Genomic DNA, 24,479 nt, shown 5'->3' with positions numbered 1-24,479 from the left:
TCGGATGCAGTATCTCTGACTCTAAATAGTTCCCGCTGTCATAAGAATTTTACCCCCACGACAGGGCTGTCGGGTCTGAGGATGGCAGTCTCTGTTAGTTGGTGTCTTGGTCGTTCCATTGGCTCAGACTCCTTCAGTCAATTGGGCGTGCACATTAATGTTTGGCCTTGTGCACTGTGATGGGAACTTTTGATTGTTTGCCATGCTGTTCCTTATTTCTTAAAAGAAGCTCCAGTCAGCAAAGCAAAACTGATCACAGACAATGGGAACTGTGTAAACGTCTCTGCAGGATTTATTTTTTGAAGTCAGATGTTTGCTGTCTCATTCTTGCTCTGATTTTGTCTCTTCTTTTTTACCGTTATCATTCCCAGCTTGTTTTTCCCCCACAAATTGCTCTATTTTGTTTATTCTGTCTCACACATTAACACTTCTTCTGCTCTCTCTGTAGTTTCTAGATAGATGCGTCACACCTCAAGCTGTGTGCCGAGTATAGTTTCATATGCAGAAGGTGCCCAGGCAGGAATGATATACAGTAACACGTTTGTAAGCCAATCTCCCATTTAGCCCTGAGCCAACATCTGCCATATTCAACTTTGCACCTTATTAATAACTGATGTTGTTTTTCAGCACTTGTTTACATTTGTTAAGAATTAGTTTTTCCCTTTGGTTTCCAGCATTTACAGTCTTTTTCGATTTTTAGGATATTTTTAGAGCAATTATTTTAAACTGCCAGGGGGAAATAAAATTGATGTCTCATGTGACAAGCAGCATTTGTTTAAATCTCTGTAAATCTCTTTTTAAACAGATACATCAGTTTAAGTTTGCATGTGAGATCAGAGCATATTAATATGCTGATTTAAATCCGCAATAGTTATCTAGATATTTCTGTTGAAGCTATATTCAGGAATAGTTTTTTTTATGTCCAGAATATTTAAATTAACTCAAGTGCTGAGTAAAAGGAAACTCCTTTCTTTCTTGGCAACTGTGTGGCTCTTTTATGTACTACTTTATGTACGTCCAACAGCACAGTGCTTAAAATCCCTATAATTTAACACTGTTTTGTTGTCAATCATCGCTGCAAAGTGGATTCCTTTTGTGCACCTGGCCAGTGAGCCCATGTTGACTCAAATAACACACAGGAATTAAAACAGAAATTACAGAATGAACAAATGCATAGCTTCGACGCTCAGTTTAAAGATTAACTTGGTTTTGGGATAATCCTTTGGGAGATGACTTTTGTGTGTTTGTTTGATTTGTTCGTCATTCCAAAATCTTCAAGCTAAAAACTATTTAGCTGTCTATCCATTCTTAGGCTGATTCTGCTGTTGTACCATTCATAGATGGAATATCATTTATTCATTTGTCCTACATCCTATATTTACTTATCAAAATCATACTTTTACCCAATATGGAGGACTAATCCTTCTCAAGTTAGAGTTCTTGTGGTGAAACCTCCTTGGCAAATGTAACGACATCTTTGGAGAAAATAAACTGTGTATGTTGAATTTTGGGTTAATTTCACCTTGGCCAACCTCTATAATCAGATTCTGCGTCTTTATGGGCAGAATCTGTAGGGGCGGAAAAGAACTCTGGAGCCAGCGCAGGTAAACCGTGCATGTGGAGTGCAAGAAAAGTGGAGCACATTGACCAAAATGTATTGGCTTTTCTAATTTATCTACAATCATATGCAGATATATGTTGTTGGAGGTTAGCCCAAACATCATCTGGACCTAAAAAACCTTCAAAAAGTATCACTGTTTGTGTTTCGTTTGAAGAAATGTTTGATTTTGGTGATAAAAGAAAACAGTTGGACTGTAAATGGTGGCTGGTGAATGGAAGACAGAGTCTTGGCCATGATATCCGCTTTCTACAACGAAGCCCCAAGATGTGTTTGTTTCATGTAGAGATAGTGTTGCCTTAGAGCACGTACACGTGATAACAGATAACACTTCATAGTATAGACAAAAAAGACTGAATGAATGACAGACACTCTCTGGTATCCCAAAAGAGAGACCGATGAAACAAACATAACCATAGAAGCCTCAGCCATCCTCTGTGTGCATGTGTTCCTTTGAATGTGCCTTGATGTGGGTGTGGTGCGCTGTGTTGTGTGTAAAGTCACGCCTGGCTGGCTATTATCTACCGTAGACTCCGAGGTCCCTGGAGGGACACCAGAGGAGTCATCTGATTCACTCGCAGTTTCCTCTCTGACTGCAAATTAAAACGGGGCCGACACGGAGAGAGTTACAGATAGGAAGGAGAGCCGTGTTTTTTTAATTAAATCCATTCTGTTTCTGCTTAATCGCTGCCAAACAGATACTTGTCTGACATAATATTAACACATGAACAGTTCCTCTTCCCACCTGCATTTACATGCACCAGCTGCAGCTTTTCAGCTCACAGGGCATGTATCTCTCACATCAGAACCAGGAGCCCCCTCGCTCTCCTTCTCTCTTCGGTTAGGGGTCTGTTTATGAAACACAGACGATCGGCTCTGATTTGATTTGGCGTTCAGCAGCCCTGATAATTATGATGAATCTTCCTTTCTGTGTTAGTGGTTGTGTGTGTGCGTGTAGACTCTCCTCACCTCAGCTGGTTCTTTACTGATGCTGCTTTTCAGGGCCAATGTGCTGTTATTCAGATCCGGGGACAAGAGTGCTTCGAAAATATTGATTGGCATTAATTTGCCGGGTGGAGCAGATGCATGCGATCTAGTACATTAGGTTAGTTCAGTCACTGTCTGACAGCCTGCCAATCACAGAGATACGTTAGTTATTATTCAAACTTTCTACATGTCAGGTTTCCAGTTAATACCCATCTGGTGTCAAACTGAACTTTATGAACCACAAACTGTATACTCAAAGTTACATTGAGTTTGCCTCATGGTTATACTTTGGTTTATAACCTAGGGAATGATTTGCCGGAGCCAAACTGCTGGAGGCCAACTGTTGTTCGGTTTCAAACGGTTTTCATTGCATAAGGGAAGTGTAAATTACAGGTGAAATGTCAGTATCTTAACTTGATGTTTCTGAAAACATGACTTCATTAAAGCCAATTTGATTTCTGAGGCACAGAAATAACATAATACATTTCTGGTGTTGGAGAGTTTCAGCTTCTCAACCTTTGATTTGTGACACCACAAGAGGTAATTTGATAGCCACATGAAGAAGAAGGTTGCATTTGCTGAGTGTGAAACGAGAAGACCATTTTAACATTCAGCTGAAGGGCTAAGGCTTCACTATGGTCACCTTAAAGGTCCATAAAAAAGATTTTTCTGGTTTGAATGATACAATAAGGTGGCAGGGTTAGTGCCGTCACCTCAGAGCAAGGGTCCCTTTTCGAATCGCACTTCAGCTATGGTCTTTCTGTGTGGAGTAGCTTGTTCTCCTTGTGTCTGCCTGTCTTTCTATGGGGTTCTCCAGCTTCCGTGCCTGGTACGTTGGCAACAACCAGGGAGTACACCACCTCTCGCCCAATTTCAGCTCCCCGACAACCCTCAAGGGATAAGTTGGATAATGGATGGATGGATAGAGAACCTAATACGTTTCAAAACTGTGACTAATTTGCATGTATTTTATATAGAAGATTACAAAGTGCCTTAACCAACACTGTGCTATATTAAAGCTGTATCCACCGACCGTTTGTGCTTCATTCTCCCTCTTTCTTGATCTCTCCTTCCTAACTCTGCTTTGTTTCTCTGCCCCGCTGCTCTTTTCTCTTTTCACTTTCCATTTCCCAACCTCTCTAGTCGCCAGATGAGATAGAGGGGATGGTAAGTTGAGCCACAATTTTAAAACTCCTTCTCTCCGCTCCATTTCAAATTTTCAAATCCGTGCAGTTTCTTTTATTTCCCTATGATGTTCAAATAACATTTGAACATCATGAATGTCTAGAGTCTAATATCCTCTACTCCAGCAATCCAGTTACTAATTGACTATTTCATCAATTGAGGTTATTTAATAAATATTCTAACTCAAGAAAACTGACTCTAATGTAGTCAAGAAGTTTTTTTTTTAATAAAGTTTCAGTTTTTTAGATATTTATACTCTCAGTTTTGCAGCCATCACATTTTCAAACGCAGACATTCTGACGTTCTGCCTTCGCGCAGGCAAGAGAAGTTCAGAAAAAGTACGAAGCAATTTCAGTACATTTCTGAAAGCAGTTTGCTCTTCTTTTCTTTCCGAACTTTGTTTTGTTTTTGTTTTCTCTGTTTCACTTCACTCTCGGTTGTGTACCCCCCTCCTATTTTTATTTTCTTCTGTCACTGTCAGTGTTTTGTGGCTTTGCATGTGCATTCATGAGCCTGTTCGTGCATGGCATGTTTTTGTGAACATACGAGCATGTATTCCATCTTCGGTGCTACTGAACTACCTAAAAATACTATGATGTCTAGTGTGCCGAGGTTCTGGCTTCATTTTTCTGTGCTGGCACAATCAGGGACACAATGGATAGTTTGCTATCGATCAATAAATGGGTGGCTGAATAGAGGGGCAGTTGAAAGTTGAAGCTGTAATTTGAGGCTATTGATGGAATTTTATTTGATCTTTCACATCTCAGGCCTTTTAAGACTATATGGCCAATTATTTGAGAGAGTGGGTGTGTGCTAACGAGTGTTGGCCACTTGGCCCACATGCTGGGATGTCTTTGTGTCACATTCTAGCATGTACAATAATGTGTTTGCAGCATCAGTACTTAAAAAATGCTTTCATTGTGTTGAATGAATATTCAGAATTTTGGACTTTAAAACATTGTTTTAGAGGAATTAATGTCTTCTAAGGATTTTCCAAAATGTGATTCTACATTTTTCTCTTCACCTTCCAATTCTATATATCTTGAATTTTCCCAGAATAAACTTGTGACCCCTTGTCGGGGCCCTACCCTCAGGTGTGGAGCCATCTTTGTACGATATTAAATGATAATCACAGACATTTGTCTTTGTGTGTGTGTGTTATCTTTTAGGTTCAGAAGCTGCAGAAGAAAGATGCCCAGCTCACAGCGCTGGATGCCTTCTACAAGGAACAGCTGGCACAACTGGAGAAGAGGGTACAACATTTACACAAACATACGCACACAGACACACAATTGGAAATACTTTATTAGAGGCTTTCACAGACTCCCAGAGAAGACAAAGCTGTAGATGTATGTGTAATGTATAAATATATTAAACATCTCCATGAAAATACACACACATACACTGATTTACAATCACAAAAATACAGGGACAGACACACACGTGCAATAACTCTCCACATGTTTGTGTATATATACGAAGAAAGTGGATGGCTAGAGAGGATCTGGGTTACAAGTCTGAGTCTGCTGAAACAATTGCAATTACATGATTAACATGGTGTTTGGCTCCCAACACTGAAACCCTTTCAGATATTAGTATCTTTTGTATTAAAGGGATATTACCCTTGAGGATGCATGTTTTTCTGCAGTGCCAATACAGGGGGTACAGTGTGTTAGCACTGGAAGCATTCAGTACAAGTCTGAAGTAAATTAAAACAAGCTGCAACCGAGTAAGACAGCAAGTTCAGTCTGCACTAGATCTGACGAAAAAGCGGAGAATTTGATCCAGGCTGAGCATCTCCTGAGAGCCCTTACAAGCCCTTTCAGTCTCTTTCATCCACCTGTCTGACATTTACAAGGCAGAGAGGTGTGGAAGCTGTTCGTCTCAAGTTAGGTCTCAGCCTCACAGGGCGCCACACAAGGAGGACCTTTCCACAGGCTCTCTGGGGAGAAACACTCCTCTGGTTCTCGGTTGCAGAAGACCTTTACTGGACATTATGTGTCAAATCTCAGTATTATGCTCTGTTTACCATGCCTAATTGAAGCCTGTCCTAAGGGCGGGGGGAGTGTTGGCAGCAGTGGGCATCACATGGGCAAACTGTGACATTAGAGTGGCATCACCGAAGATACAGTTGCCCCCTGTGGACCTTCAACTTACTGATGACAGACTTCAGACTTGGTAACTTTTATTCTTCATGTTTCGACAAAACCACCTGGTCTTTGGGAATATGCACATGGAGCAATATCAGGACAAAAATCCTTTGATTTAAAATAGCTGGTTAAAGTACATTATTTATTTTGAATATATTGTGATCAATATATGTATTGATATACAGAAATAAATAATTTTATGTGAAAATAAAAAGGAACTCTCCCACATCTATTTAACTTTAATTAATTAATTATTTAAAAAAGAAATGTCAATGTACAAGGAAGCAAATTCCAAAGGATTTTGCAACACATCAGCGATCCTGGCGGTTACTATAGGATTGAATACACTTCCAGTTGACTCACATAAGAACACAGAGCTATGTGGAAACAAGGCGTGAAAGACGAGTTTGGGATAAAGCTCTGATGGTTTAAATCTAGTTTCTGTGTGCATATGCTCATGTGAGTAGGAGTTACGTTTAGTGGGTCTGCCGTAAGCCACAATAAGCGGATAGAGTCACTGACTCGAGCAACAGGCTTTTCCCTGTTCGGTTAAATCTGAAGTTTTGGCTTTTTGAAACTAGGCATGTCCAATCCTGTCCTGTTAGGCTCTGCTGATGACTTTTTCTTTCTTTCTTACTTTCTTTCATTCCTTTTCTCCGACTGACGTACTTTCGTTTTGTCTTACTTTCTTTTACTCCATGAATTTCTGTAAGTATTCATAAACACTGGCTTACATCACAAAACCACAAAATCTGTATTTTTTATTTACCACACAGTCAGCCCATTTATTACCTTGGTAAATTGTCCCTACACACATTTTAAATATGCACACACACACACACTCACACAGGTCTGGGTGTCAGCTGCCTGGCTATTTGTGCTGGTCTCATTAGTAACAGGTTGGGTTTTCAGAGGGAGCAGTAGACTGGCAGGCTGGCATACGAGTGGCACAAGCTGTATTTGCTGCTGAGCTTAGGATGTCTGTTTACAGAAGACTGTGTGTGTGTGTGTGTGCGTGTGTGTGTGTGTGTGAGTGTGTACATCAGGGTCGTGTTTTGCATGCATACTGTATATTCAGCTGCATGTGCGCTGTACATGTATATTTGTGAGTTAATGTGTGTATCTGCCGGGCTCAGTGTGTTTGCAGACTGCATTGCTGTGGTTTTAGTCTGTTTGACTGCTCAAAATGTTCTCAACGCTTGAGATTTTCTCAAACTGCTCAGCTGAACTGAACCAAAAACTGAGCTAGGTTTTGGTTTATGTTATCCCACTCTTTGCATTGACACACTTACAGGATGAAGATGTAGATGTAAGTGTCATGACCTTTCTCAATATGCACTGGGAAGCACAAAGACAAGTACCTTGTATCAACTACCTGGGAACCGACGCTCAGGATAAAGTCTTACTTTAAAAATATGGGAAAACAATACACGGTAGTTCTCAATTCTCTGGCTTATATATACACACTAGTATGATGGTGCAAGTATTTATTTCATGGTCTCGCTCCTTCTTCATACTGGCCTGTCATTCTCTCTCTTACATTCACACACCCAAATTAGGGCGTACAGAGGGAGATAATAATCATACTCCAACTCTGACAGGCTGCTTGATATGCTGTCAGTAATGGCCTACACACACACACACACACACACACACACACACACACACACACACAAATACGATGCTACTAAATATACATTTCCTGGTGACTAACCTGAACCTTCTTTACTTGAGTAATCCTAAATATAGTCTAGTTTATAATCAGATCTTCACCTCAAAATATATACAGAATTCCATATATTTGTATGTATGTGTTAAACATACTGAATACATATATGTAGATACATATATATTTAAGTGCGTTTGACTGTGTGTGTACGTATGTGTGTGTATACGCACATATGTATATGAACTTAAAGGCACATATTCACAACATACTGTTTATGTCTCTGTTAGCTCTTGAGTCAGATTGACTTTGAGATAAGCATTTTTTAAATGCTGTACTTTTCTGCTGTGTTGCACTTTCTTATGGAAACGCAAACACTCTGGGGTCTATATAGAGTCAAAGTTTAACGCTCTGATCCTGTGAAAAGCCATCTTCTCAAAATGCTGCAGCGAGGGATTCGAATCAGCTTATTAGTTTATCTTGTTAACAACATTTCCACTGAGGCTGCGCCCATCTGGAGATGAAGATAGGAGTTTTATAATAAGTTAATGTTTCTAAACATTGCGAGCGTGTGGCTAACATTCCAGTCACCTCATTATTTTTCCCTAAGAAGAAAAAAAAGTATGCTTGCGTCGTTCCCCAGTGGTAAACACTCCACAAAATCCAACCAGCTGCAATCAATTAGAATATGTGGTTGGGAGACGCAGGCACTGCGAGACACATAAATATGAAAACAAATGTTGTCAGATCCTCTGGAGGTATTGGTATAAATGTTTAAATCAATTTGAATTGTTCTTCTTGCACATATGACTGTGTGGAACATTTATTTGTTATGTTGTATTTCACATCAGCTTAAAACAATATGACTAGCTTAAATTTTAACTTGGATATTCAAACAACCCTGTACCTGCTAGATAACTTTCTCAGGTAACACAAAAACGTTGTTGTTGTAATTTATTTAGCTTTAAATTTGTGTTGTATGAGTGAGTCACGCCTATTACAAAGGATGAGGAACAGTGACTGGTGTCTATTACAGATACAAGGATATGCAGTGTCCTGGGCAGTATAAAAGCGTTTAAAAAAAAAAAATCTGAAATGAGTGGATTAAAGTTGGTGTCAGTTCAGTGCCAGTGTAGAAATAGTATAAACAAGGCAGATGACAGCTGGATCAGAAATCCTCTGAACACCCCTTCAGGTCACTATGGTAATCAATGCTCCCACTCCTATTAATTTACCCCATGAGTAAAGTATTAAGATTAATTCTTACAAAAGGGACATTTTATTTTCTGTATAAGAGTGATACTTTATACTGAAGTGGTCCTGATGCGTGGGTGTGATTGTGCGTGCACATTCGTGTGATGCACGTGTGTTATATGAACCTGCTTATATTCAGAAAAAATAAAACACTAATAACACAGGCAATACTGATGGATTTTAACATAGTTGTGTAAGCAACACTGTCTTCCTTTGTTCTCTGTCAGCATGTCACTATGATTTATTTATTTTTGGTCATTTTGACAAGGTGTTCATAAATACATCTGAGCCTCGATGGGCTCTCTAAACAATGTGTAGGAACAGCACACACCATTTTAATAGATATAAACTGTAAAGTGAAACACAGTACACCTCAACTGTGTTTATGCAAACAAGGTGTGAGATGTGCCTTGGACCATGTGTAAGGCTTTATAGTCTGGCAATGTGACGAGGTGGAGATGGGGGGGGGGGGGGGACTAGTGAGATTGAATCTGAACAGAGCATTGTTTGTTATTTAAAAAAGCTTATAAATTTCTGAAAAAGCAAATGAATTTAATTAGTTAATTTAATTGCTATCCATTGTTTCAAAATCCATTTCATTTGCATTGGGGCTGCATTTTTGTTGGGGGTTGATTTGAACTGAAACGCATGTAAATACAGGTTCTATTGATTTGACCAGAAACATGTGTCAGTAAATGCAGTATTAGAAACCCTGTGTGCGCTACTGTTTAATGCAGCATCTGGAATTGGATAGAAAAAGACAATATTGTTTAAAATTATCTATACATTTAAGAAAAAAGCTATCTGTTGTCCAAAGCTGCACAAAGTGTTTCGTCCTATGATCACTGAGCAGCTTCTGGCTGGAACCCCACTTCTACACTACACACTCATTTCTGGGGATCCAGCATGACCCAGTATTCTGACTGTTAAAGTGTGAGACATTGGATCTCATTAATCCTTTACATCACAGACTCATTTCTGACTTGAAAATATAATAAAAACAGTCAGCTGTTCATACTTTATCATTGAAAGTCACTACATTCTTAATGCGGGACTGTGTTGCATTTCAAGATATTATGTAAATCTAGTTTAAGTCAAAGTCGGGAATACTTTTGTACCTGATCACTGTTTCTTTAAACATTTATGAGTAATGCAAGTCATTATTGCTGAGCTTTAGTTTGCCAGAAGAGACAGAAAAAAAAACATCCTCGGGATTTGGATGCAATGCCACAACTTTTCCTTCATACTGTACTTTTAGTCTGTGGTAAAGCTTCCAGGCTCTAAAACTTTAAGACTGGGAAAAATGTTATTTGGTCTTATGTTGGGACAATAATCAGAGTAAATGAAAATAAAATGACTATTAGACCAAGGCAAGAAGTCTATTTGATTTGATAAAAGAGTCAATAATGGGAATCCACAAACGATTGTGAACAATTTATTTATGGTATATTGTTATCATTAAAGTTAGGCTGTTGAACTCAAATGTCAGTTTTCCAGGAAGTTAAAAGGAATATTCTATAGATATTCAACACAACTGTAACTACGTTGGAATTCAGTTGAAGTACTTGTGTACAAAACTGTCTTAAAAGATGTATGGCATGACAATTATACTAAAATGTAATAGTAAATGTGCTTTCATACAAAACTGAATTAGTAATCCACTACAAAAAGCCTCTAAAAGCCTTTTTCCATTTAGAAACATAAGAAAATAAAAAAAACATATTTAAAAAAAACAAAGGAAAGAGCTCAACTAATGCTTTTGGTTTGTCTTCCTGTGTTCTCCTGTGTCTAGAATCGGGAAAGATACGAACAGAGCAAGGACCAATTCCACCAAGCTGCCTCCAAGACTGAAGAACACGTGAGGTGAGTCACACATGCACAACACACACACATGTTCACAAGCTAATTTGCAGTTCCTAAGGTGATATTATTCCCTGAAGCCTCTCACACGCACCCACCAACTCACACACGCACATGAGCATATGTAACAGCAGAATAACAAGCGGTGATTGATAGTAATCTGCACTTTTCCTCATTTCTTAACTAGTTAAACAAATACAATCTCTTGAGCAAACCTGACTAATGTGCTAAGTGTTTTAATTGGCTGCTTTAATTAAGCTAAATTTAACAATACCCTATTTCCCCATCCTCGCCTCCCACTGTGGACTTGTAATGAGCCACAGCCAGGGAGAAGGTACCTAATTATTACCTCTGCAGTCTGTAAACCACACAGCTGTAATTCACATTGGAGACCCGGCCTTGACTTGCTGTTAAATTTGGTGTCACACCAGTAACGGTGCTTTCAAAAGACAAGCGTACAGCCACGCCAGTGTTAATGGGTGAGGACAAAATATACTTGTTTATGTCCTTCAGTGTGTCCCTATCCCCGAAGGCAGACTTAAACTTGTGGCCAACTTCTTGGAAATGTTTTTCTCATATTATGTCCACAACTTGAATTTTTTATCAACCTTGCTAATAAAAAAGAAAGCCAATGAAAAAGAAGATCATGTGGGTTTTTAGAAAAAAAAAAAACTACATTTCTAAAATGTATTTAAAAGGCATTAGTTATGACAAATGGTAAACTTAAACATCCCATTGTAAAAATCGAATTTCTTAGTTTAGTTTTGACCAATGGTGGTTGCTGCCCTTGTTCATGTTCTCCTTCCTAACCACATCACATCTTCTCCCTCCTCCTGAGGGATGATCCCAAGCCAGTGTGTTCTGCGTCTGCCCAAGGCAATCATCCACATTGGACATGCGCAGAAATAATTTAAACGGATGGGCTCCAACCACAGAGGACCACATAGGGAAGCTCTTTTTTCAGCCAAGAACATTAATCTAAGGCTGCATTGGGCACAGACGCACCAAAGCTGGACAGTTAAGACAATTAAAAGTTGCCTTGCATGGATGAAACACAGACTGGTGTAATTTTCTTTCCCTCATGACTGAACAAGCTGCCAAATGCTGTCAAGGCAGGGCCGTCGTCCATGTCAATTTATTTTTTCACTCCAGTGTCAACATGTTTATAAACCTATATATAGGTGCATTGGACAAAAGCAAATTAGCTGTGAATTACTATAATTATTCTTCAAAGCTTTTCAAGTATACATTATACCTTGAGACAAACTAAATTGAGGCATTGAGGAAAACAATGACTAACACTGGTTCTTTCCATTATCTTTAAATCCTGAATAAAGCACCTAAGTGATCAAGTTAAGGGTGGCAGCCTCCAAAAATAGGAAACTGTACCAAGGATTTAGAGTTTTACATTTGCATGATCATTCAATTCTAACTGGATGACTTAAACCAACAAAGAATAGAGGATTACCTGCTGACTTTACTTTATCAACTAAACCTTGTACAGAGTGTTAGGTTGAGCGACAACAATAAGCTTTGGACTATATTCATGCATTTATACTCCGCTCAATGTGTGTTCGCATGGAGGTTAACACATCCTCTCCATAATTTTGAGTGACTGTTCACTGCTATCTGCAGTTTAGGAATATGAGATTCCCATTAGTCTACTGCAGCATGCTTTTGATCCGTGCTGATGTTGAAGACCGTGGTGATCTTACCTCTAGGGAAAACCGTACAGAAATACCTCTAATCCTCTGCTTGAGTGTGTGTGTGTGTGTTGAGAGGGAAGGAGGGTATTCTGAATCCATGAGTGTTCTATCAAGGAAGATAAAACAATCCAACTCTTCCTGTATGGCAGTACCTTTATGGTAAATTATATGGGGCTTTTGCAGGCTTTAGGGAATGGATTGGTGTTCATTGATTCTATAATCTAGTCTAAACCTAACCTTTGTCAGAATACAGAAATGGGATGTTTTTGATCTGCCTATGTGTACTTAAGTGGTTACACCATGGTTCACTTCAGTAGAATGGAGTCATTGTAATGTTAGTTACACCGGTGCTTTCCCACTGTGATAAGTCAGATACATGTCTGGCTCCTTATACGTCCTCAGCTGTGTGATCTCTTCAACAAGTCCTTCAAACTAAACAACCTAATATATATTGTTTGTCCCTGTCCTTGGAACCTACCAGCCGCAGATGAACTGCACCTCTGTCTCCATTGTAACAATAATGAACCTCATGTTCAAGTTTTGGGGTGTTTATGGTCTAGTCACCACAAAACGTTTTGCAAATCATATCTTTGCAAAGTGAGGTTGGGTTGAGATTGGAGGTTCAATAAAATTGTTTCCCGTGTGAAAGGAACCAGTGAAGTCACCAAGGTATCTATGATCAATGACAGTTCCATGACCTGTGTATATTATTTGAACCACTTCTTTTCATTCAACCACAATCTTTCCCCAAACCTTACCGAGTAGTGTTTCTTCAAAATCCTTACCACACTAAAACAGTTCCTAAGAACATCACATGCTCTTCACTGTAATCATGAAGAAAAATGTCCGACCTAAAAGTAGCTTTATCTTAGGAGATGCTCAATGGGTCCTGAGTGGGTAGAGACAAACAACTTTAATTGTTCAGGTCGCAGATTGATCGTTTTCTCCCCTTGTGGCATAAGGAGAAACCTTGGATTGTATCAAGTAACTTGATTTTCAAGTATTTTTTTTATTGCTTAATATATGAGATATATAAGGTGAACAACAATGATTTTCTCACATGATGTTAACATGTGATACCAAGAGGTCAGCCAGACCAGAATTACATTCACTCAACAGTCAATGAATTTGACTAAATAGTTGCATCAGATAGATGATTTTAGCTCAGTACCAAGGTTTAAATCTTAAATTTAAAATGCAAACTGCCTGAGCTGCTGTAACGACTGCAGCTTTGATTACGCTGAAAATTGTCTCACATTAATTGAATTCCAAATGCCTTTGCTGTTAGTAAAAGAGAGGTAGAGCCAGGAAATTGATAGACGTTGTATGTATGTGTGTATTTGAAAACAAAAGACAATTCGGTGTTCTAACATTTTCAGATGACAAAGCTCCTGAGAAATCAGTGGGAAACTTCTGACAGACTCTGGTTTTGAACTGTAAACAGTTTTGAGTGAATTTTGTCTCAGTGCGGAGCGGTAGAACAAAGCCCCTATAATATTTGAGGTGTCTAACCCCCCCCTGGCTCCTGTGTGTGTGTGTGTGTGTGTCTGTGTGTGTGTTAATCCAGTTTTAATCCTTGAAGTGAAATGGCAGTGTTAGTTTCCGGCATACTGTGGTTTGAGAGACCCAGACAATCACAGGGCCACTCTGTGTCATTGTCCTTTGTGTTTATACGAAAGATATAGAGGATGAAAAGAGAGAGAATGACACCTGTAGCGCTCTGAAATATCAAACTCAGCGAAGCGTAGAAGAACAAAATCATCAGGTTTCCTATTGTTGTCTTTTCCTCTTCCTGTCTCGGTTTGCTTTCTCTGACCAAACCTTCATATTTGCAGCACAGATGTACTGACTGTATGCACTGCTCACCAGGGATCCAAGTTACATATAACTAAATAAATAAGTTAGAGAAAACCAAATGGAGAAGAGAAAAATCTTCTAGACTAACATATGCCATTTATGTCTATAAGCTTAAATATTTAACAACACCAATGTAGGTCATGAATAAAATGCATAGATTATGTACTGTATATATAGTTATTTAAAAATTTGGTTTTGTTTTTTAAATCACAAGAACATAACTCAACAACCACAGTCACACTAATAATTTGTCCTCTCCAGCACATAATGTAAGCTTCAATAATTGTTCTTTCTTTGTTAAGGGGAGTAAAACAACACTATCAGGACATTCAGCCATATAGCATCAATACTATACATGAAAGAGCAAGAAATGCTAATAAATAGTTAAACAATATAATTGTTAAATTATACAAATACCACAGGCCCCCAATCAACCACTTCTCATCACATGTTCCAGTCTGTATTAGCACTGAAGCACAGTTTCGTAGACCTTCCACCTCACAGAAATCCACAGATTTCGTCAGGTTACATAATGCTGTAGATGTTGGTGTGACTTCAGGCTTGCATCAGCAAGACAACTTTAGAACTTAAGTCTACACCACTGGGTCTCTAGATGATTCTGTACATTTGAACACTAAAGCTCCAGCTGCAGCTTGTGTAGATTTAGGCCCTGTCCCAATTCCTCTCCCTTGGCTCTACCCTTAGATATGAAGTGCCCTTCCCTGGGAGTGTCCCCCTCCAAACGGAGCCACGAGGAGTAGGGTTAGAAAATCTTCACCAGTGAATTGGTACACTACTCGCTACTCCATCAGCAACCGACCAACTTTATTACGCTGACAAACAATATCAACTAACATTATTATATCTGACCACTGCAGGAAAGATTGATCTATTGATCAACACACAATCAGTTGGCATGTTAACATCGCTTATGTAAATGTAGCATTAATCATTACATTTTAATTTGCTTCTTGATTAAAAAAAGAGTTTCGGCTAGATTTAGACATTTTCTCATGGTTGTTTTTGTAGATTTCATACTTGAATTTATGAGCAATTTTCCCCAGGCAGTCGCCATGTTGATTGTTTTCCTCCGTTCATATTGCATTTAGGAATTTTCATCTACCCCTTCGTTTGCAGGGGGGTCCTGAATAAACTAGATGGCCACTACCCGTGCATCACATAGAGAAATGGGACAACACCATCCCTTCACTCGCAAAACGATGGAGTAGGGTGAAGGAGTGAATTGGGACAGTGCATTGCTGAACCTGGGTGAGACTACTGGCGCTGAAAGTCTAAGTGAGGTCCAATCTTGCAGTGAGAGTCAGTCGATAGCTTTGAAACAAATATAACATGATATTTGCAGTGGTTCAGCACAGCTTCCCTGCCTTATGACATGTGTACACTCTTGTTGGTGCTGCCACCGGAAAACCAAGGCCTCTTAGCAGTGGTCTGTGGCAGCAGGCCCACAATGCCACAGTGATTGCTACACCTCACTGTGGCTACTTAACAAAGGCTTTTTGAATTCCGTCACTCGTCCACAACCTTCAGCTGTGTAATTACGGAAAGACTGAGGGAGACAGGAGGACGGAAACTGTTGCCTTTTCAGATACATTTTGTATGAGAGAGCAAGAGAGACAACCTCCTCCTCTTCAATGGTGAAAGTAATAGAACGGGAGCGAGAGGGAGACGGACAAGGCAGATGTCCACGTCTAGCAGCTCAGGTCAGTATCCAAGGCTTTTTAACAAGGCCAGCTGTCTGTAACAGTAGTAGCTGAACTAGCCTTAATAGCCAGCCTTTGTCAGATCCTCCCAGCCTTTGTCAGATGATACCAGCCAGCGGAGATCTCTCAGAGATACGGCTGGAAACATTGGCAAGGCAAGTCTGATTGAAAAAGGCAGTGTTGCTGTGCTGTAAGAGAAAAGCCAGGCAAAAACATGTCGTTCACTGAAGTTGGACCCAGATACATTTCAGATGTGTCCATTAAATGCCACTGAACTTTAAAGTGGCCTTTTGAAGAAAAACTAAATAATTAGCCCTGATTTGAATGGTAATGGTAGCTGTGTTATTAACTTTATCAAGTGGACAGCAACTGTTCATGCAACCGCAGTCCGCCTTGATTGTACAGCTGTCAGGAATATAAGGTATTCATTGTATAAGAAGAGGCCATTTCTGTTCATCCTGAATGTGATGCTTTATAAGAAACAACTCTTGTTTTACTGACAAATGTGCACATTTGAACAATTTACTCAAATTTTCTCATTTCCAACCCTGAGAATGTATAGTGCTTATGTTCAACACACTCCATCACAAGAGCTGTCAGGCTCTACGCCGCCGTCCAGTCCAGTCACAGCCCTTTCACTGGGTGGAGTGGTGGTATCTGAGTGCAGGTTTTTAAATTGCCAACTTTCCTATCATAAGCCTGCGTCTTTTACCAATCAGCAGCTGCCCACTCGAGATTTTATAAAAAAACATAATAAATGTCTCTCTGCTGTTTGGAGTTTTTATTAGTTTAGTAGCTGTTTAGATATGTGACCACAAAAGCTTCAAATGTCCGGAGTAAAACAGTTTTTGATTAAACTAAACGTTTATGGGCTCAAACTAGGGTCAGTGTGATTTTTATTTGTAAAGTTACTTTACAAGCTGAAAAAAGCCAAGGTTGTCCTTTAGGTGTCTGTCCCATTCAAGGGGGGGCAATTAAACGTATAGTTAAAAACTGTAAAACCCTACCTGTAAAATAATGTGAAAATTACATATTAGACATGGTGTTGTCAGATTTTTGTAGAACAGGTGAGAAGCGTGGCTGACATCTTGCTACAATGTACAGTGCTCAATTTGTTAAACAGACACTGGTATGTAATGCACAGTCCCTAGGTCAGTGAAGTTTTTGTGGCAAACTCACAAATGAATTTTGATACTACCCACAAAATAGTCCATGGTAACGAGGAGCCTCATAAGAGCAATGATCCTGACCTTGATTTAATGGGAAACAATTTGTGTTTAGGTTTTATTGGGTTGGCTGTTATAATGCGATTAAAATATTTTTAGTGGATATTTATAAGCAGGAGAGAGTTGGACCTAGACATATTCATTACATGTGTATGTATATATGAAGTATCATGCAGGGTCACGTTACAGAGTGCGGTAAGAAGAAAAAAATATGGGCAGCATTGACAAAGGAGTATCAGAAGAGACAATATACTGTGCCTCATCATCCATGTTTATATAAGAGACAGAGTAAATACTGAGCTCTAGTACATAGAGGGCACTCTCTTCCTGGTTGCAGGTGTGATAGGAATGGAGAGATGGGGGAGGACGTGTGAAGCAGAGTGGAGATACAAGATAGAGAAGAAGAGGATATGTGCCCTCAGTCAATTGAAAAGCTGTCAGGGTGCAGGTGCATACAAGCTACAGGCTGGAGATAAGAGGCAACTCTGTCTCTCAAGCTGTTTTCCTCTTCACCTCTCTCGCCCTTTTCTTCCCTTGTTATAATTTCTTTGGTTTCTCTTTACTTCACCTCAGCACTAGTATTAATCAAGCCAGCCATGGTACAACCATCATTAGAGGAATGCTGACCCTGTAACTAGTCAAATTACAGTTTATGCCTCAGAAAGTAAAGTTGGATCTGTGTACACCAGAGTCTCTAGTACACATGTTCTCATTATTGGACCTGTCCAGTAGTGAGCAAATTATTTGAATGCTGGATTAGAATGAGACGGTTTCCCCAAAAGAATAGCTAGACATGTATCTGCTAATCTACTAAAAATCTCTGTCTGTATGTGGCTTGCATATCTAAGAACCATTCATCTTATCAGCTTCACTCTTCAAATGTGAATTGTGAAGCGCACATGAAAGTGCTGTGTCGACTTTGATGCGATTCGCTCAATTGGCTTGAATCAACAGCAGAAGTGTCGGCAAGACCTTTTTTCCTGTACATTACACACAATGTTTAACATGTGGTGCAGTAAAACTTAGTGAAACTGGAAGAAGCAGCTTCCTATTGTGTTGATTGATTAGTTGCAGTGGTGCAGGTTGGTGTTTTCTCATTTCTCTCTCCGCCTCTTTTATTCTAAGCTAACGCCTGGAATACAAATATCAGAGGGCTATAGATCTTCTCTCTTCAGTCATCAAATCAGATATAGGCCATATGTCCCCTTCATACACGGGCCTATATACCCCACAGTAACACAAGAATGGCTGCAGCAGCTGCCTCGATAAGTCACGTATCAGACAATGAATCAACAAGACTTGGAAGGGGAAGAAATGGAGGAGAGAGTAAAACAGACGATGATTGATAGTGGGAGCCCAAGTTGTTCAGGGCAAAGACTGCTTCTGGACTCCAGAAACAGAAGGTCGACAAAAATAGACAAAATGCCCAGGTTGATGACTGGCCAGAGAAACCTGATAGAGACATTTCTTGCCGGACTGAGGAGAAAATCAGTAACATGCACTACCCGGCTTCGTCTTTCCACTCCTTATCATTGCTATCATGTTTATTTGATGAACCCGTATATTTCCACACATTAAAAACATACATTAAAAGGGGGAAAAGTTAGGACTCGTTCTCACTAACAAGATGTTGCAGAGTTTGATTGCACTTGTGTTGTAGCACTCAAGTCAGTCACAATATTGGATTCCCTTAATTTTCCCCTCCTAAGGCACTGCTTCCTATGAGATGTTAACAAGATTTTCTAATTACTTGCCTGAAACGCAGTGGAGATACCGACACTTTGTAGTTGACAGGATAGAAATAAATGGTGCATAAAAGAAAACAATGTGTCACATGTACAGCCCAAGCTATTGAGGAAAAAAACTGTCACTCTTAACTAAGCATGGTTTTGAGGCAATAAAGCATTCTTCTTATCAGGCTTGTTGCTTTGCCAGTAACTTTTGTAGTTCTTGGTGTGTTGTGTGTCTTTTCCATTTACCAATTTCCCCCCTTTGATTTCCCTCCCTCTCTCCGTCTTGGTAAGCTGGTCTGCGATGTCCACGAGTCGGAAGCCTCTGTGTTCCGTCCGCCTCCGCCTTCGCTGCTGAAGATTAAAAATAATGGGCAGCACCATTAATTAAGCAGCTAATCTTACTGTTTATGTTTTGTCACATTTTCCGCTCACAGATGCGTAAAGAAAAATGTACTGCTCCTGCAGCAAACACGCACTCACACACATACGCACACATTAACCACAACGCGCCGTTCCATGGCTCGACGAGCTGTCAGGGATGCTGCTTTACTTCACTCCAGTTAAAAAGCAGACGCCGCCTCTCTCTCCCTCTCTTTATTTATTTATTTTGGAAGCGGCGCAGTTAATATTGTTGATTTAAGACCTCACCTTCAATTTGCTGTAGCATGTGGACAGAGCTTTAGCTTTTGCTGCGGCTGAAGCAATTTTCTGCTTCAAGCGCCTTTAATAAACCACGCCGCGCTATCAGGGGGCTTCGGCTTCCCTGATGAAGGCCATTTATTTCAAATTAAAGGAGAGTTCCTTATCTTCGGGAGCCTTTAATGGAGAGAGAGATAAAGACGGCACACTTTGGTGTCATCTTCTCTAGGTTGTTAATGTAACAAGAGAAATGTAGGGCGCGAGCGAGGGAGTAGTAAGACAGGAGACTGAGTTGAAGAGAAGACAATCAAGTAAAAAAAAAAAAAAGACAGATTAAATAGGGAAGATTAACCATAAGAGGTGGTGTGGGGGAACAGATATGATTGACTGTCGTTCCTCTTTTTGAAATGGGCCTCTAAGTGAACAGCAGTGGATTTTTCATCCCTCCCTTTTCATCTTTCTATCTCACTTTTCCCTGGGCCTCTTTTTTTATTTTCCTCTTTTACTTCTTTCATCCATTCTCTCATCAACTGCCTTTGCCTTCACGATACTGTTGCTGAAAAAGCATGCAAGTGTGTGTTTGCCTGTGTGGCTACGACTATGAAACACTGGGGTCAGCTCTCCTCTGTGAATCAAAGCCAAAAAGAGCCTTTAACTTGGCTTTCAATGAAATCTGGTGTCAGCTGCTCCTCGCAGAGATAGTGTGTATGCTCTGGGCACAACGTGGAGGAGACGTGCGTGCGTGTGTGTGTCTGTGTGTTGCACATGTTCATAGTACTTTCATGTTGACAGTGCGCTCCAAAGTGTGTGGCCATGTGCATTTGTGCACTTGCCTTTTTATACTTGCGTGGGTGTTCATGGCTTGCTTGGTCTTGCTTCAATCAGTCAGAATCCATTACAGTGAGGTATACAGGTAAACCCGCCATCGTTAACAATCTGACAGATAGACGGGCAAAGACCAATTATAATACAGCCCTCATATCAAATTAAGCAAGCTCAGTCTCTCAGTGCACACGTTTCTGTTGTATTTGATCAGTATGCTCCTATCCACCTAATTAAATGTGATTTAGCACTAATTACATGATTTGAAATGAAGCACTTACTATGCACACCTTAGCTTGTTAAGCAGGTTGCAGTGGGTGTAAATGTTAATTGTTTTTTCATCTTTGTCTTGCTTCATTTAATCAGATACATTTTCCCCGCTTGGGAATAGCTTTTCATTTCACATTTTTTCTTTTGTTTGGTCGGTTTGTTAAGAAAGAAGGACATGTTTGTCATGCATTTTTTATTTGTATGTCTGTAACTGCTGCCATCTTTTACCATGGTTACCATGGATACCACGGCTAAAGGCATAATTTCTTCCTAAAGCAAGTTTAGAAAAGAGTTTGAAAAATGCCTGTTCGCTCGCACATTGGGATCATTTCAAGACATTGGCACTTATCAGTAAATTCAGTTTTCATTTCCAGGCTGCATCTGTGTGAACAGAACGTTTTTCTCTCTCTCTCGTTTTTCTCACTGTATGTTCTATACTACACTGTCAGAAGCTGGATTCAGCTTGTTTACAGAAACAGACTCTTCGGTTCAGATTCATAATTTTTTTTTTAAAGAAAACATCAAGAGGAACATTTAGATTGTCGACTGTCTACATTCAATATTGCAGATCAGCTGTTAGAAATCTTTCAGCTTCTGCTCTTTACTAGTTTTTTCTGACTTTATTATCTCGCTGCAAGACCGAATTTAGTCAGGTAGGGAGAAGCAAACCTAACTGTTTTCTATTGTCCGTGTTTTCGCAGGCCTCGTAACACAGACCCAGTGTGTCTTGGCCTCCAGACTCAGATTTTATCCTGCTACAAGGACAACCGAGACCAGACTCTAAAGTGTTCAGACCTCGCCAAAACATACATGCAGTGTATCAACGCTGCAAAGAAGGTAAGAGTTGTTCAAATCTAGATCTCATGGTTTAATATATCTACATAGTTCACCAACACAAACAACAATTATGAGCAGCCGTCTCTTAAGGCATGTTGGTGTCAATACACTTAATAATAATGGTCATAAATTCACCTGGTTTTGGTTATGCATTTCTCGTCAGGCATTTCACATGCCATATGACAACCACGCAACCATCAACCCACAAAGACATCAAACAGTGCTAGAGAACGCCATCAGCAAATGAAGGAGGGGAAGAGTGAACGAATAAATGATATTAAATAAAAATCACTAGTGTATCACATCGTATGGTCAATAGTGAAGGACCAGAATTGTTGATGAACGTCAATGGATTTTTCTGAGATAAAGGTAAATATAGTACAGATTTACTCAAAAATACATATGTTTTCCGTCACCAGCACAATCACCATAGACATCATTATATCCTGATGGAGTAAATACAGAATCTATGCACAAAAAACACATCTTTAATTACACACACTGCTTAGTATTTTACTGCAGCCCATGAAACTTATATAGAGAAGTTACTGAGATAATAGTCCTAATGTTAAGCAATAGGTCAAAATCCATTCACAATAAAACTAGAACAAACAATAACTTGCTATATTGGTCCCCCCCCCAACGTTTTATATCAGACACAGTGATTCACACACCAGTGATTCCAAATTACAATACGCAACATCAAAACAACGTTAGTCTCACATGGCCACTGACATATCTCCACGGTGCTGTGACCAAGCTGGATCGAGGTCCGGCTGTACTCATTATCATTCTGCTATCGGGGTGAAAAAACTGCTCTTACTTGTTTGTATTTCTTTAAACCAATAACAATAGTCTTGGACGACACTAACCCCAGGACGCAGCAATGGTGCCCCTCCAAAATGGGTCTTGTTTTGTTGTAAGGTTTTCACATGGGGCGGCAAGTACTGTCAATATAGAATGGCTAAATCCCAATAAAAGAAAACTGCTTAAATAGAAGAAAAAAAAATACAGTAGACAATGTGTTTTAACTGTGGGATTGCAAAGTTCCACATTTGTAGGTTGTTTTTCACTTTTGTTCATCAGTGGTGGTGACAGATTTGAAAGTGTGTTTGAGTTTTATTTTGGTTTGAATTGCAACTTTCTTACAAAAGAATTATTAATGTCATATTAGAGAAATGTTTTTTATTTCCACAGCTGCTGTCACTTTGATGTTACAGAAAAGGTCATATTCTTTTAAAGATAATTCTGTGCAAGTAAAGGAGGGAGAATCTGGTTAAAAGGGTTTTGAGCGCGACCCCTTCAGGTTTTTACATAGCAATAACAGCCTTGTCATTCAAATCAGCTTTCAGATTGAGCATTTGTAAAAGAATGATTTTTTTCAGCACTGTCAACCTTGTTTTCCTACCAGTGCCACCTCTTCAAGGCAAACTCATTCAAGGCTGTGATAAAATAAGTCTTCAGTTAAAGTTTTCCTGGGCACTGTAGCTCTCTTTTGGTTCTAATTACAGGCATTACATGATTTGGAGAGAGTTAAGATAAACAGGCTGTCTTCTGAAAGCAAGCAGTTAAAGGGAATGTAAAACCAGATATTTGCTATTAATTTAGGGGTAGTTAGTTAACTTATCGACTGAAGAAAAATGGTGTCAATAAGAGAGGCTCATCCAGTCAGATGAGGCTGTATCTGCATTCTCACCATTAGAATTCTAGGAGGGTGGGAAACCAAAATGCTTGCACTGCAGACTTTGGTTGACTATAAATCAGATTGTGTAATAGTAGACTGTTTAAAGGCTTTTTGATGTTTTTTAGCATTATATATATATTTTAATATTTTAAGTGCGACACCTCATCTTTTAACCAAGTCCCTAATCACAGCAAAGAAGTGAGGTTTGAAACCTGTAATTTGAGGAATTTGATTCCAAACCTTATACATAAATATGCAATAAAAGGAGATAAGAAAAGCAAAGCAATAAAAATAATATATAAATAATGGAAAGACAACAGTAAGTGAGTCAATTCTATTTTAAGCGCCATTGATATATAAATGACTTCCACGGCTGCTGCTTGAACCAGAATTTTAATTCAAAGCAACTGCTTTGTTGGCTATGTCCACCAGCCTCCCTCCGACCACAACTCCCCCCTTGTGCCGTGTTCTCACCAGGTTGTTGCCAATACAATCAATGTGTGTGGTGGGGCCAAGTAGTGCATCCCCTATAAAAATTACCAGAGGCACAACTGAATAAAGTTTCTCTGTGTCCAGGAGAGCTAACAAAAAGCAATCCAGCTGGCTGCTGCATGTGAGATGCTTGGTAAATTAACTTATTTCGGCCTTGCGTTAACTCCTGGAGGTGAGGCCGTGGTGTTTTTGGTTTATCAGCAGCGTGATGGGCAGGGGACAGGTGTGTCCACAGTGTTTGTGTGGTCTTCAGTCCATCACAGTGTGGTAAACGGGTGGGAATAATCATGTTCCCTTGTTACATTACCTCCGATAAGAGGTGGAGCCATTTCACTTGAGCAATGTAAAGAGGGGCGATGGTTTTAAGGGGCTGGAAGGCACTAGCATGACCAAGTTCCTGGACAGGCTACCAGAACGAAGAAAGAGGCTCTGGTCAGGGAGCTGATATGCACCACCACCACCGAAAAAAAAGAAAAGAAATGTAAAACCGGAGATGGTGAAAAATAAAGATTGAGGAGTAAAATAAATTTAGTTCAAATGTAGTTTGCAACTTGTTTGAAACGAAGGGGAACAGTAACCTAAACTTTACTTCTTTGAAACCCTTTTAAAACTCAGTACTGTTTTTAAATATTCTCATTTATATATCTAACTTATGATGTGTTTGACGTGTCTGATGATTCTCCTCTTCAGCAGTGTAATTTTATTTGCAACATAGAGAGCAGACAAGAATCCCTTCTTATGCATGCACTCAGTAAAACCTAGCCCTTGTACA

At 39.6% G+C, this 24,479-nt stretch overlaps 1 protein-coding gene across 2 annotated transcripts in view; it reads left to right on the top strand.

The window, feature by feature from the left end:
* The window catches only part of chchd6a (coiled-coil-helix-coiled-coil-helix domain containing 6a), a 66,178-nt gene that overhangs the window by 20,752 nt on the left and 20,947 nt on the right, over window positions 1–24,479 (top strand). Inside the window, exons 5-8 of one of the 2 annotated variants that reach the window (XM_062392655.1) lie at window positions 3,749–3,772; window positions 4,960–5,043; window positions 10,653–10,723; window positions 21,396–21,531. In XM_062392655.1, the coding sequence (XP_062248639.1) occupies window positions 3,749–3,772; window positions 4,960–5,043; window positions 10,653–10,723; window positions 21,396–21,531 (315 nt within the window). The remainder of the gene's footprint in view (window positions 1–3,748; window positions 3,773–4,959; window positions 5,044–10,652; window positions 10,724–21,395; window positions 21,532–24,479) is intronic. The other variant, XM_062392656.1, reaches the window with a different exon arrangement.

This window comes from Platichthys flesus, chromosome 7, assembly GCF_949316205.1.
Source record: "Platichthys flesus chromosome 7, fPlaFle2.1, whole genome shotgun sequence".
NCBI lineage: Eukaryota > Metazoa > Chordata > Actinopteri > Pleuronectiformes > Pleuronectidae > Platichthys > Platichthys flesus.
Note: the sequence above shows the minus strand (reverse complement) of the source record. Positions and strands in the feature narration are given on the sequence as shown.